Source organism: Acartia tonsa, chromosome 4 (assembly GCF_053477335.1).
Source record: "Acartia tonsa isolate MP-2025a chromosome 4, ASM5347733v1, whole genome shotgun sequence".
In the NCBI taxonomy this organism is placed as follows: domain Eukaryota; kingdom Metazoa; phylum Arthropoda; class Copepoda; order Calanoida; family Acartiidae; genus Acartia; species Acartia tonsa.
The window spans coordinates 4,712,162-4,726,589 of record NC_137263.1 but is presented as its reverse complement, the minus strand read 5'-3'; the positions used below and the strand labels follow the sequence as shown (position 1 = coordinate 4,726,589).

At 32.4% G+C, this 14,428-nt stretch overlaps 1 protein-coding gene across 9 annotated transcripts in view; it reads left to right on the top strand.

Moving 5' to 3' along the window:
* LOC145315749 (choline transporter-like protein 2) overlaps positions 1-14,428 on the top strand; it is a 91,624-nt gene that overhangs the window by 43,392 nt on the left and 33,804 nt on the right. For all 9 annotated transcript variants that reach the window (XM_080155794.1, XM_080155795.1, XM_080155796.1 and 6 more), the window contains 3 exons: positions 4,256-4,424; positions 5,820-5,892; positions 10,777-10,831. In XM_080155794.1, coding sequence (XP_080011920.1) covers positions 4,256-4,424; positions 5,820-5,892; positions 10,777-10,831 — 297 coding nt within the window. The remainder of the gene's footprint in view (positions 1-4,255; positions 4,425-5,819; positions 5,893-10,776; positions 10,832-14,428) is intronic.

Sequence of the window (14,428 nt, the reverse complement as noted above, 5' to 3'; positions counted from 1 at the left end):
TTACGGATATAATATGCTAGCAGTTTCTGATCATGGGTTTCATCGTATTTTCAAGCTTTGATACCTAGATTATTTTAGATTAGGTTATCTAAATGTTAACAATTGCCCCGCATTGGCTAGAAATATGAGAAAAGCAACTGTGAAAATATGATAAAACCCACTTCTTCGTTTTCTTTCCATGATCCATTATATTTTACAGATAGGTATATAAAGCATATTGATTTTATGCTGACAGACGTGAATTTTACTTAGTTCCAAAAGTGTGAAATAGGTAATGAATATAATGTCCAACCATTTAAGAGATTTTAGTTGACAGACAATCATAATTTTGTATTCAAAGTTATACAGGTAAAAGAATAGATACTTATCCATCATTAACATTTTGTCTTCCAACCTTCCTAAAGTTATCTTTCTATATGTTTCTCAAATTTACAGATTTATGAATTATATTTTATTGCTAAATTAAAGGTCAATCAGAATTTGTTTTTTTTCCGAATAGCTTTGAAACCGATTAAATTCGCTGAATTAGAACTGGTTCTTAGCCATACTTAAAAATCATTTATTGCATCGTATTACAATTTTCCACGAATATGAAAATAAAAATCTAAATATTTAAACCAGTTTTGATAGCTTGAGCCTTCAGCCCTGGGGTCTAACAAAGCTGGTTTTAATCTTATAAATATTTCATTTAAATATCCGCGGAAGCTGTCTATAATACGATGCGATGAATAACTATTATTTATAAGCACAAAAAATACTTTTTCACCTATGCATGTAACACAATAAACAAACTATAAACTAAAAGCATGTTTTAAATATTATCTTAATTTCCCACCTAAGTTTAAGAATGTAAAGGTTATAGGGAGATAAAAAAAGATAAAATGATATGCTTTTTAGGGAAAATACTTATTTCCAGTATGGCTTCGAAACCGATTAATATCCGATGGATTAGAATCGGTTCTCATTCATACTGAAAAATTTTTCTTGTGAGGTTGGGGATACTCTTCCCCAAAATATTTATAAACCTTCCCTGGACCTATGAGAAGCTTTACCGTAAAAGTTCGCTATCGGTTAGGTACAGACAAAAAAAACTTTTGATGATAGGATTAAAGAACTTGGTTACTTATGACTTTCTACCTGGGTATGACCTAATCCCTTATGAAAAAGATTAATGAAGCAGACACACTGAATGACCCAAAGTGGGCGGCAGGACAAGCAATAAAATAAAATTGAATGGTCTGTGAAGTTTACAATGATATTTGTGTCAAGTGTTTGTCTGTCTTCACATGGGAATATCTTTTCTTTCTTTCATTACTCATTCAATCCTATAATGTTTGGAGTTGTGACGAATTTGATAAAAAAAATTAAGGACCTATAAGCAAGCATTTTATTCAGCAATTTTTAAAATAAAGGGGGGGGGGGTTAATGCAACCATCTCGTAATCAGCGAGCAAATGGCACTTAGAATTCGAATTTCGATCTGAACTTTTGCATGAGTAATCCTTGGTAGGTCTATTTTCCCTGAACCAAACAAAAAGTTGGGAAAGTAACGGCTGGCGGCTCAGCCGTTTAGCCGTTTTTTGCCTATTTTCAGGGTAAATTCATCATCAATTACGTAGGAATCAACTTTTAAAAACATATTTTTGTGGTTTAATTCATGTTAAATGATAGCAATAACCATTTTTAAAACTTCTAGTACCAACAGCTACCGTCTAGAAACGTTTAATAGCGTTTTGGAGTGGAAATGAGTATTATGTGGAGATAGGTTTCGTGACTAAATTGCAATATAGATATCCAAAAAATGACAAATCGGCTGAGCCGCCAGCCGTTAGTCGTTACTTTTTTCAACTTTTTGTTCGATTTAGGGAAAATAGACCTACCAAGGATCACTCATGCAAAATTTCAGATGGAAATTCGAATTCTAAGTGCCATTTGCTCACTGATTACGCGATGGTTGCATTACCCCCCCCCCACCCCTTAAATACCTTTTAGACAAAAACATTAAAATACAATGAAATATATTATTAAGACTATTTAAATTGGTGTCTACTAAACCTTTTTGAGATATTGAATGAAAAACAATATTATTTTTTATTGCATTTTTTCTTATCATTCTGATTATTGGCCAACTAAAATATCTTACAATTGATGTAGTGAAGTATTTAACTGTTGTAATTTGTGTCTTTTTCACTTTTGTGAAGCATTTAATTAAGCGATAGCATTATTTTATTAATACAATCGTACAATAGTCATCTTTAAAAAGCTACAAATATTGAATGTTTGTTGCTTAAAAAGTAAGAATACAGATATTCGTGTAATTTTGAGATGAGACGGTTTTGTGAATGGCCACAGGGGACAAATACATTCACCTCTCTTCAAATCATCCTTTCTTACAGGGAGGGAGGAGACACAGGGGACAAATACATTCACCTCTCTTCAAATCATCCTTTATTTCAGGGAGGGAGGGAACACAGGGGACAAATACATTCACCTCTCTTCAAATCATCCTTTCTTACAGGGAGGGAGGGTACACAGGGGACAAATACATTCACCTCTCTTCAAATCATCCTTTCTTACAGGGAGGGAGGGGACACAGGGGACAAATACATTCACCTCTCTTTAAATCATCCTTTCTTCCAGGGAGGGAGGGGACACAGGGGACAAATACATTCACCTCTCTTCAAATCATCCTTTCTTACATGGAGGGAGGGGACAAATACATTCACCTCTCTTCAAATCATCCTTTCTTACAGGGAGGGAGGGGACACAGGGGACAAATACATTCACCTCTCTTTAAATCATCCTTTCTTACAGGGAGGGAGGGGACACAGGGGACAAATACATTCACCTCTCTTCAAATCATCCTTTTTTCCAGGGAGGGAGGGGACACAGGGGACAAATACATTCACCTCTCTTCAAATCATTCTTTCTTACAGGGAGGGAGGGGACACAGGGGACAAATACATTCACCTCTCTTCAAATCATCCTTTCTTACAGGGAGGGAGGAGACACAGGGGACAAATACATTCACCTCTCTTCAAATCATCCTTTCTGTCAGGGAGGGAGGGGACACAGGGGACAAATACATTCACCTCTCTTCAAATCATCCTTTCTTACAGGGAGGGAGGGGACATTGGGTTGTTTGTTATAATAGTCCCTAAAGTATTGTAATATATTTTTCTTATTAGTTGGCCTAAAAAAATTGTGGACTTTTAATAAATTATTATTGGTTGGTTTAATAAGTTTAGTGTCCAAACCTTTGAACCACAAATTGTAATCTACACAAGAGATTATTTTGTGTATCATCATTGAGGATGTACATCAATTTATCGGCTATTGTCTTATTCCTTTAGATCCCTGCTTTCTTCTCACTTTCAGAGATACTAATCAAGTATGTTTATCTGTATGTTGTGCAGATTGACGTCTATTTTAATCTCAAGTAAATACCATGTATAGTGTCATATTAGAGACAATTTTCCACCAATATGAGAATAAAAATCATAAATTTATTACAAGTTTTGGTAACCCTGGCCTTCGGCCCCTCGAGTCCAACAAAACTGGTTGTAATCTTATAATTTTCATTTGATTATTTACTGAAAGCTGTCTATAATACGACGTGATAAATAACTATTTTACTCCAGTGTTTCATTCAATGACGTTTAGGTGTAGGGTGGTAATAACACCCTGATACCCATCTGGCAAATGAATGCACACACCACACTGGTTTGAATGTTTAAATTACAGAAGTATAATCCTTCATATGTTCTTGTATTTCCTTTTTTCTTACAAATCATTCTTTTATCCCACGAGAAGCAACAACCAATAAAACATGGACAAGATAAATTGCCAAATAAAGTGTTTAGCCTTTTTTTTTCAATATACCTTCGAAGCCGATTAATATCCGCTGGATTAGAACCTCTTCATGTTCAGCATCGTATTACGGACAATTTTCCACGAATATAAAAATAAAAATCATGAAATTAATACCAGTTTTGTTAGCCCGCTCCTTCGGCTACTCGGGGCTAACAAAATTGGTTTTGATTTTATAATTTTTACTTTTAATATCCGCGGAAAGCTTTCTATAATACGATGCAATAAATAATTCTTCTCTTTTTTATAGTAATAATCTGAATTATACTTCGAAGAAAGTGCTTTATTATTCTAGCTTATGATTATATTTTTCTATATTATCAATTTTCATTTTTTCTATTTCTGTAATTCCCATTGAAAACTTATTTAAGAATTCTTATTTGTAGGACACGCTAGACAAAGCCTTGTTCCGGTTGACCGCTTACCTGAACATCCGTGAGGTCGGGGAGAGAGTGTTCTCTGACCTGGCAGAAACCTGGTGGATGATTGGGCTGGGTCTCATCGGGGCCTGCATCCTGTCTTTCATATGGATTGTTCTCATGCGCTTCCTTGCAGGTATTGTCTTCAATTAAATGTTATAAGATTAAATGTAAGGTTAAAGGAAGCCTTCATGAAAAACTGAGAAAAAAAACTGCTGAAAGACTGCCACAAGTAGACCCAATACTGAATTTTTGAGAAATTTTGTCTATGAAAGGGGTAATTTTACTGTAAAAATGTAATCAGTTACTGGTATTTTAACTTTGTGCCAAAAATGAGCTCATAGTTTTGATTCTAGATGACATAATTTAATAATTAAATTTCTATCATAAGTGCTGGAAAAATTTCATTCTAAAATGCCTATAACTTTTTTGTCATTGAAGATGAAGGCTTCAAATTTGGGGTAGTGGGTCTACTTTTGGCAGTCTCTCTCCAGTTTAAGCTGCGTATTTCTTTCAGGTTTGATTTAAGAAACAATGGTTTGAAACCAAGGGTTTAGGTTATATAGTTCATCTAATCGGAAAATATAAGATTATTCAATCTCATGCATATGCATTGTGACATTCTTCAAATTTTGCAAAGATTTCACACAGAATTTGCAAGCTATTCAATTAACTTTCAATATTTATAATTTACCCATCTTAAGCGAAATTTCTAAGAATCTTAAGGGATAAGACAATGGTCGATAAATTGATGTACATTCCCAATGATGAAACACAAAATTAACCCTTCTGTAGATTACAATTAGTATTTAAAACGTTTGCACACTCGACTAAATGAACCAACCATTCAAAATTCAATAAATGTCCCCAAGGTTGTTAAAAAAAATACTTAGGGGAATAGTGTAATAAACAGCCCATTGTTCCCCTCCTCCTGGAATTTTCAATACAGATAATTTTATGAATTTTTCTTTTATTTATGTCAGTCCATATATTTTGAATTTTCCTTTGTCTTTTTTGTCCCTTAGGACCTTGCCAACCCCTAGACCATCTTGGTTCTACTTTTAAGAACGTTTCAATCATAAAATTTGTTATTTATATAACTACGGTTTTTAGTTTAAGTTTAACTCTTTATTCGAACGGAGGCTTGGGGCGCGTTCTCTAATATATAAAATTTGAGTAAATATTCACGCACCGTCGCCATTTAATCCTTGTTTAATTAAAACAACGTGTGTATGTATGTAGATTGTAGACTTATTATTATATACATGAAGAGTATATTGAAATTACTAGCGGCTGCGCTTCTAGTATTTAGAGGAGGGAAGGTGGTAAAATAGCTTAATACTATCCCTGGACCTATGTAAATAAATGAAGAACTTGATTTATTTAATGGTTAACGAGATCTTAAAGGACAAACAAAACTTTTGATTTTTAATATTAAAAAGATATTTTTTTGTCGAGGCGATATTTCTTATGGGTTGTTGGAATCGCCCTCTTGGGTATGAAAATAATCCTTGATAATATATTTTTTTAGGTCTAATGGTTTGGCTGAGTATAAGTGTGATATTCTTTGGAACAGGCGGCCTTCTGGGTTATTGTGCTTACAGGTTTTTTTTATATTAATAGCGAAGCTGCTCTTTAATTATCCTGTTACAGGTTTTTACTTTAAAAAAACTACTCTTCCATTATTATATACTCGATATGTCAAGCTTACGTAAAATACTATCATCATATACTGAATATGTATGGTCCACGTCCAGCTTAAGTAAAATACAATCGTCTGTTTATTGTTTCCAAATCAAAAGTAGCAAAGTATCTGTTTTTGATTATCTTTTCTTACTTTTTATATAAATTCCTTGTCACCTTTGGAAGTGATTGTTCTTGTTTACATGTTAAAGCTTATGTAAAATATTTTGGCTCAGGGGTGTATATTCTGCACAAGATTATTTATAAAGACCCTCTTCCCCCATAGAAAAAAAACAAAAGGGATAGTTCTATGAATGTATTTAAAGAGTTAAGGTACTTAGAGTAGTGAACTTTTATATGTCTTAGTAGAATATATTAGGCATTGGATAGATATGATTATATGTTAAAGAATTTTTAACATTGACCAGACCAAACTTTTTTTATTTGACAATATCGAAAAAAGTTAAAGAGATTTGCCACATAAATTACATGAGAATGGTCTATTTTTTTCCAAATATGAATAGCCAAAACACCAATTTTAGATCATCTTTTCCCACATATTTCACAAGAGTTATAAAAAAATTGAACAGGGGTTCCCCTTGGGACAAGTTACTTAAAAAACATAAAAATTAACGTCCGGTTCACTATAAAACAGGTTTTCTATAGATTCTTTTTAAAAAATAAAGAAAACCATCCGGTTTACTTACAATATACACATTATCTCACGCAGAAATACCAACTATCCATACAACATATATATATATAAAAAGACCATTCTCATGTAATTTATGTTGCAAATCACTAACTCTTTTAGATATTGTCAAATAAAAAAAGTTTGGTCAGGTCAATGTTAAAATTCTTTATCACAATCATATCTATCAAATGCCTAATATATTCTACTAAGACATATAAAAAGATCACTACTCTAAGTACCATGCTGAATATTTTATTGGTCATTCTTTGTTGTTATGTGTATTTTGTTGTATAAAAAGTTTAAAGTTCTATTAACTAGTAAATGCTACCTAAAGTTGTATTTATGACAAAAAAGTTTTTGCCATATATAACACGCAACGAAGTTGAAAATAAAAATGAAAAACTCATTTTTTAAGTAAAATCCCTGGTAAAATCTCTTAATTTTAATCAATAACTTTATATTATGCACTACTACGTTATTTAAAATAGAAAAAACTTACAGTTCACTATTTTTTTTTAAATGCACTTCGTGAAACTATCCCTTTCCTATCTCTCCAAGGACGAATAGAATTTTGCTAATTTTTTTAATATTTCCAAAAAATTATGTACTATAGTATCAACTGATGTTTCAGTACATTTTTTTATCCCCCGTACATTTTTTTCATTTTAACAGGGGATCCCATACAGAATATACACCCCTGCTATTGTAATAATGTAAAATATTGTGTGCAAGTTTTGTCGCCCTGATTAATTTAGAGAGCACCAAACCTAATTAAATTTTCATCTTCTTTAGAATTTGAAAATTAAAATTAAATTTAATTATAACAAGACTCAGCTTAGTCATGTTCACAGATAGATAGATTGTTGAAATTTCTCTGGACGATTGGGTCCAATCCAAGCAATGCCTTATAAAAAAAATGGAATAAAGTCAACTGTAACCAAAAACTGAATAATTCGTAATAGTTATTTACCGCATCGTATTATAGACAGATTTCCGCAGATATTAAAATGAAAACATTATAAGATTTAAACCAGTTTTGTAATCTTTATTTCAATATTCGTGGAAATTGTCTATATTAAGATGCTATACATGATTTTCAGTATGGTTGAGAGCCGGTTCTAAACGAGCGATTAATAATCGGTTACGAAACCATACGTGAAAAATATTTCATAATTTCGCCTGATCTTGGAGATAACCTTAGTATTCAATAAAACAATGGCCCCCCCAAAAAATTTTTATTTAATACCTATATTTGCGACAACTTTTATTTAATGAAATCTTCCAATTTTTAACATTTACAAAATCGGTGGCCCTCTCGGACGGGATTCGAACCTGGGTTAGCCAGATAAGAAGTCACACATTCTATATATAAGCTATATGCAACTTCAAAGATTGGAAGTAAAATAGATAAGGTAGTAAAAATAGTATGATTCACAAAACCTCGAAGTTTTATTCACGAAACCTCCAGATACAAATTTTTAGGTACGGAGGTTTCGTGATATACTCTCTTTGAGTATCGAGGTTTATTGATAATTGGGGTATATGTATTTTGAAGATTAAAAAATTTAGACAAGTTTTTGAACAAAAAAAAAGCTAAATATAACCTAAAGAATCAAATTAAAAAAAAAAATTACAAATCTACAAAATACAAATTTTTAGGTACGGAGGTTTCGTGATAATCTTTAACTAAGACTAATTCAAATATTTTTTTGTTCGATCAAGTCGGAAGGTTGTCAGTTCGAAACTACCCAAACACTAAATATCATTTTCACTCTCTGATATAATAAGTAATATTTGGTAAAAGTTTACTTATTTACATTGTAATAACAGTCACTTAAAATATCAAAAAGCTATTTTTTTAAATTTGTTTTTCGTAAGGTAGACAAGGAAACGAACTGAAAAAAAAAATCAAATCCGGGAATTGAACGCCCGATCATGATAACCAGACACCACCACTTTCCCACTGAGCTATGGAGAACACCAAGAATCGTACATAAAATTAGAAAATGTATAAAAAAATTATGTCTTATAGTATACAACAAAAATTTGGTGTAATTTAATATCGGCGTAATAGTTTTAGCTATTATAATAATTTCAATTTTTATCCCCTCTTATAATATTCAGAGATTAATAGTCGGGGATTGGAAAATGGAAGAAAAAGATTAATAGTAGGGTAAAAGACAATGGAAGAAAAATATTAATATTCAAGGAAAGTTCAAGGAAAGAACAATGGAAGAAAAAGAAGGGTTGATTAATCCTTATTATTAATTTTGTTTTGGGTTGTAAAAATATGACAAATTTTTGTTTGTTATTAATGCAGCTTTTGTGGCACAGGGGTACGGTGTAAGGCTAAGGTCATGGTTTTCCAAGATCGATTCCAGGCAGGGACATTAATTTTCAAATTTTTTTTTTGTTTAACATAACAGACTGAAAAATATATTTAACATCTTATTATATCCAGTTTTCTATGAATATAAAAATGCACAATCATTTCAGATTAAAGCCAGTGTTATATAATAATAGTTAATAATACGATGCTTTAAATAACTATTATATTACTCGCCCTACCCTCCAAACATACAAACACACAGACAAATATCCTGTTACTTTATAAAATTTTGATTTTTATATCCGTTTAAACGGTCGCTGATGATTGAAAATTACGCAACCTACGAATTTCTCTCTCTCTCTCTCTCTCTCTCTCTCTCTCTCTCTCTCTCTCTTTCTTTCTCTCTCTCTCTCTCTCTCTCTTTCTTTCTCTCTCTCTCTTTCTCTCTCTCTCTCTCTCTCTCTCTCTCTCTCTCTCTCTCTCTCTCTCTCTCTCTCTCTCTCTCTCTCTCTCTCTCTCTCTCTCTCTCTCTCTCTCTCTCTCTCTCTCTCTCTCTCTCTCTCTCTCTCTCTCTCTCTCTCTCTCTCTCTCTCTTTCCTCCTATAATATTAAGTATCCCTTAAAGCTTATAGGTCGCCGGTTCAAAACCCCCCACGTAACTTATCAAGAATTCCAGTTCCATTGCCCGCATGTATAATAAACTATTAAAGCTATCATCCATATAATAAAGTAACAGAATGTTTATTTGTCTGTCTGTTTGTTTGTGACAAAGGATCTCACTAACCCCTGAACCCATATGGTTCTCCTTTACAGGGTAGCTTATCATAGGTTCTGGGAAGGTTTCTAACTATTTTGGAAGAGGGTAACACCACCCACCCAAGAGAAATCGTTCTGGGAAAAAATTACCCCCCCCCCTCCCCCCTCCACACAACAATATCTTTCTTTCTCTTTCTCTCTCTCTATAAAGATAAAAATATTTTTTAAATACCCGAGGTGGTTTCGATCTTAGGTGCTTCAGACTGCTTGGATAAAATATTAACAATAAAACTTATCCACTGAGCTAAAGAGGAAAGCTTTAATAAAACCATTAATTTAAACAATTCATATAAAGTATTCTTTAAAATATTTAGGGCCATGGAAGTCGGTTCGAGGCTTGGCGATAATTTTTTTTTAATTACCTTTTTAAAGATATTAAGGGACTTCAAAATTAGTTTTATTTTATTAATTACCGATATTGTTTACAATGTCATAAAAATAAATATTCTTTAGAATATTTAGGGCCAAGGAAGCCGGTTCGAGGCTTGGCAACATTTTTTTTTAAATTGCTTTTTTAAAGATTTTAAGTGACTTTTCAAAATTAGTTTTAGTTTTATTTTATTTATTTAATAAAAAATTCAATTTTTTTTAAAGGAAATAAAAAATGTTTATCTTGACAACAAGAATTGAACCACTGATCTTCATACCCCATTCTCTCATATCATACCACTAAGCTATGAAAGAATAACTAAAAGATGCAATATCAATAATGTATTATAACAGAAGGAAACAATAATTTTCACTAATTTATCTAAACCTGGATGGTACATCCAGGCATTTCTAGTATGTTTATATTGAAATTATGAAAGTCAATAAATTGTTTTCCCCTTTAGCATTTACCATGTTCAGCACTTAGCGAACAATTCGTTTTTTTTCTGCCGTTTGTTCGGCTTGGTATGTTCAGGTTAATTAAGCTTATGATTTTCTTAGATAAATACATATCCAAGTTAATTATTATATTTTTAGGTTATACTTCATATGGATTTCTCCAAGCGATGAAAATTTGAAAAATATTCTTGAGGTAAATATATTTTAGATTCACTTCAAATTATTAACTTCTTCATGCTTTTCCTGTTAATTTCTACTAAAGAAATCGTACTAAAATCTTAAAATATACACCTAGGCAGGGCTAAAAATTGAGTTGATTTATTTAATGGATTTATTATTACTTGGATCATGTTACACCAGACTCGTGTTCTCTAATAAATTGAACCTTGTAGCCGGCTTAAATAACGATCTTCCCCCACCCCTTCTTCTTGATAAACGAACTAACAGTGAAAATAGCCACCTAAATTGACGAAAATTTTCCCTTAACATGATATCTACGTTTATTCTACCATCCATTAGTTTCTCAAAAATACTATTACCCTAGTCAATTTTTAATTTCTATGAATTTTTGGACTATAGAAAAGCAAGGTGATAATTGAACATAAAATAGAATCTTAAACAAAACAAGGATGACAACATCCATAAAAGCGAAGCTCTGAAACTATATGACAGACGAACATTAACTTGTGTTGAGTGTCAGAACTGAATATACAAAATATGAAAATTAAGGTTTGACAAAATTATACGTAAATTTGTTGCAAAACTTCTTAAATACAGAATTCTGTTTAAGGACATACTGACATTTTTAATACTTGATTATAGAGATGCTTCGCTCATAATATTGTACCTTATAGTAATAGGAATCAGTAATCAAAAAATCAGATCAATCGGATGATTTTATCACATAAAAAATTGTTATTAAAAAAGTAAAAAAATCAATATGTTTAAAATGGACGCACGGACATTCTGGTAACGATTATAGAGTTGCTACGCTTTCTAAATCGTACCTAACTACTACAGGAATCACCATGCAAAGTTTGAAATCGATAGGACAATTCTAACATGCCTAAATTAACGAATAAAAGCTAACTATCTCGGACGGACGTACGGAACTACCCTAATTATAGAAAAGCTTCGCTTTTAAAAATCTTACAGAATTCTTGTGAAATAAAATTAACGGATGATTTTTTATAAAGTTAATATTCAAATCCGAAAATTTCTTAGTAACTATACATTGTACATTGGTTTATGTTAAAAAAGGCTTAACGTTTAAATGTAAAAAATGTTAAGTATTAGCCATAGAAGAAAAGGAAAATAATTGACTGCACATTTATATAATACGGGAAAAAATTCTTTCAATCCTAACTTTAGTAAAAATCGGCGGAAAAATCCGTTTTTAAGTCCTTTAAAGCCCGTTTTGCCTTATCTTTGATATATTATGAATGAGATGATACTTAGGTTTGATAATCAGATGAGAAATTTTTCCGTGCACAGTCCCTTTAACTTGATTTAAGTTGACTGTCTTATTCTAATATTTGATTGTACTAAACCCCGTTCCTCTCCTTGGTTGGCAAAGCTAAATGAATCTGTGTGTGTAAACCACACTAGTAACAAAGTTTCATCTTTCATTTAGTGTGTGGGTGTGTGTGTGTGTGTGCACGTGTGAGTAAGTGTGTGTGTGTGTGTATGTGTAGGTGTGTGTGTGCCACATCAGTAAAAAAGTTTGTAGTGCATAGGAACTCTAATTGACTGACAGGTTTTACTTCACAATGTCCTGAGATCTCATTTCATTTATCCATTAGTAAATCTTACTTAATTGTTATCAGGAATCTAAGGGGATAAAACCAGGGAGTAAGGGAGGGGACAATGGATCGAATATTCAATTTTTAGGAGTCTCAGACTTTGGGGACTGGCTTAAAGGGAATGTGCAAGAATTTAGCAGTTTCTGACTGAGTTTGGGGACTTGCGCATGAAATGCCGCTACTCGTTATGTATGTTTTGAATATTGCAGACGGGGAGAAGGGATAAGGGAAGTGGGGACAAGGGAAATAAACACTCGTTGTGTTAGTTTGGAATGTAGCAGACGGGGAGAAGGGAGGTGGGGGCATGGGGCAAGGGAAATAAACAGAATAAAAAGGGGCAGTCATATTCTTGCTAGCAGCTGGCCGGGTCCAATAATCTTTTAATATAAAAATCAGACCAAAAAACCTCAATATATTTCATCAAAAACAAGTTGTGATTTCACTTTACATGACGCTATGGAAATCTATTATTCAATTAACAATCCCTTTATAATTTCCTACAAATTTATTGGATTAAACTGGATTTCATGCCCTTTCTTTGATAACTCTTATATTGAATTAATTGCCCATTGTCCCCTCCCTTACTCCCTGGGATAAGACAGTAGCCGATAAATTGATGTACAATGATGATACACAAAATTACCTCTTCTGAAGATTACATTTAGTTGTCAAAACGATTGGAACTCAACATAATAAACCAACCAATTCAAAAGTCCCCAAAGCTGTCAAGCAAACAAATAAGATAAATTAATATAAAAACTTTGGGGACTAGTGTAATAAACAGCCCCAATATCCCCTCCCTCCCTGTATATTTGGCATTGTCAAACACGGATGTGTTGTTGGAAGTCATTCTTTTACAGTAGAAATTAATCTAAAATACATTTTTTTTCACAAAAGCATTGTAAATTTATCAAGATATGAAAAAGCAAGGAAATAATATGCATATTTTAATGATTAGTTAATTATCCAATGTATAGGTAAAATAAAACTTTAGTTGTGGTAGTCTATTATTGTTTATTCTTTATTAAGACTTTTTCCAGTTTAAAAATATTAAAGCAGTGTTGCTATCATTCACCCCTCTCAAGGGGCGTAGCCTCTAGTAGTAATAAAACATTAAATAATAGAAAGCGACTAGGTAACAGACAGTAAAAACATGATAAAATATGCACCATGTAGGTAATATTTTTATGAGTGGAAAACTATGAAAGTTTACTCATATTAGTGCATCACCTAAGCCTCATCTAAAATTGGAAATTAAACATGTCTCATATATCACTATAGTGTCTGTAAAAAAAACTTTTATTTAGGTCAATACATTTAAATTTAATAATAATCAAATTAGGTAAAAGATGCAATTCATGATGAGAAACAGGAAGAGCATTTTACACGTTTTGTTTGCATTTTGCATTGGCCCTCACGACTAACTAAACTAGTTTTAATGTTACAATTTTTCATTTAGATATCCACAGAAAGGTGTCTATAATACCATGCAATAAATAACTATTATCTACAACTCGAAAACAGAATTGTCCTTGTTTCTCTCTCGTTTATTGCAGGGAGTAAGGGAGGGGACAATGGGAAATTAATTCAATATAAGAGTTATCAAAGAAAGGCCATGAAATCCAGATTAATCCATTAAATTTGGAGGAAATTATAAAGGGATTGTTAATTAAATAATAGATTTCCATAGCGTCATGTAAAGTGAAATCACAGCTTGTTTTTGATGAAATATATTGAGGTTTAATGGTGTGATTTTTATATTACAAGACTATTGGACCCGGCCAGCTGCTAGCTGGCTGGGCAAGAATATGACTGCCCCTTTTTATTATGTTTATTTCCCTTGCCCCTTGCCCCCACCTCCTTTCTCCCCGTCTGCTACGTTCAAAACTAACACAACGAGTAGTTATTTCTCTTGCCCCTACTTCCCTTCTTCCCGTCTGCAATATTCAAAACAAACACAACGAGTAGTGGCATTTCATGCGCTAGTA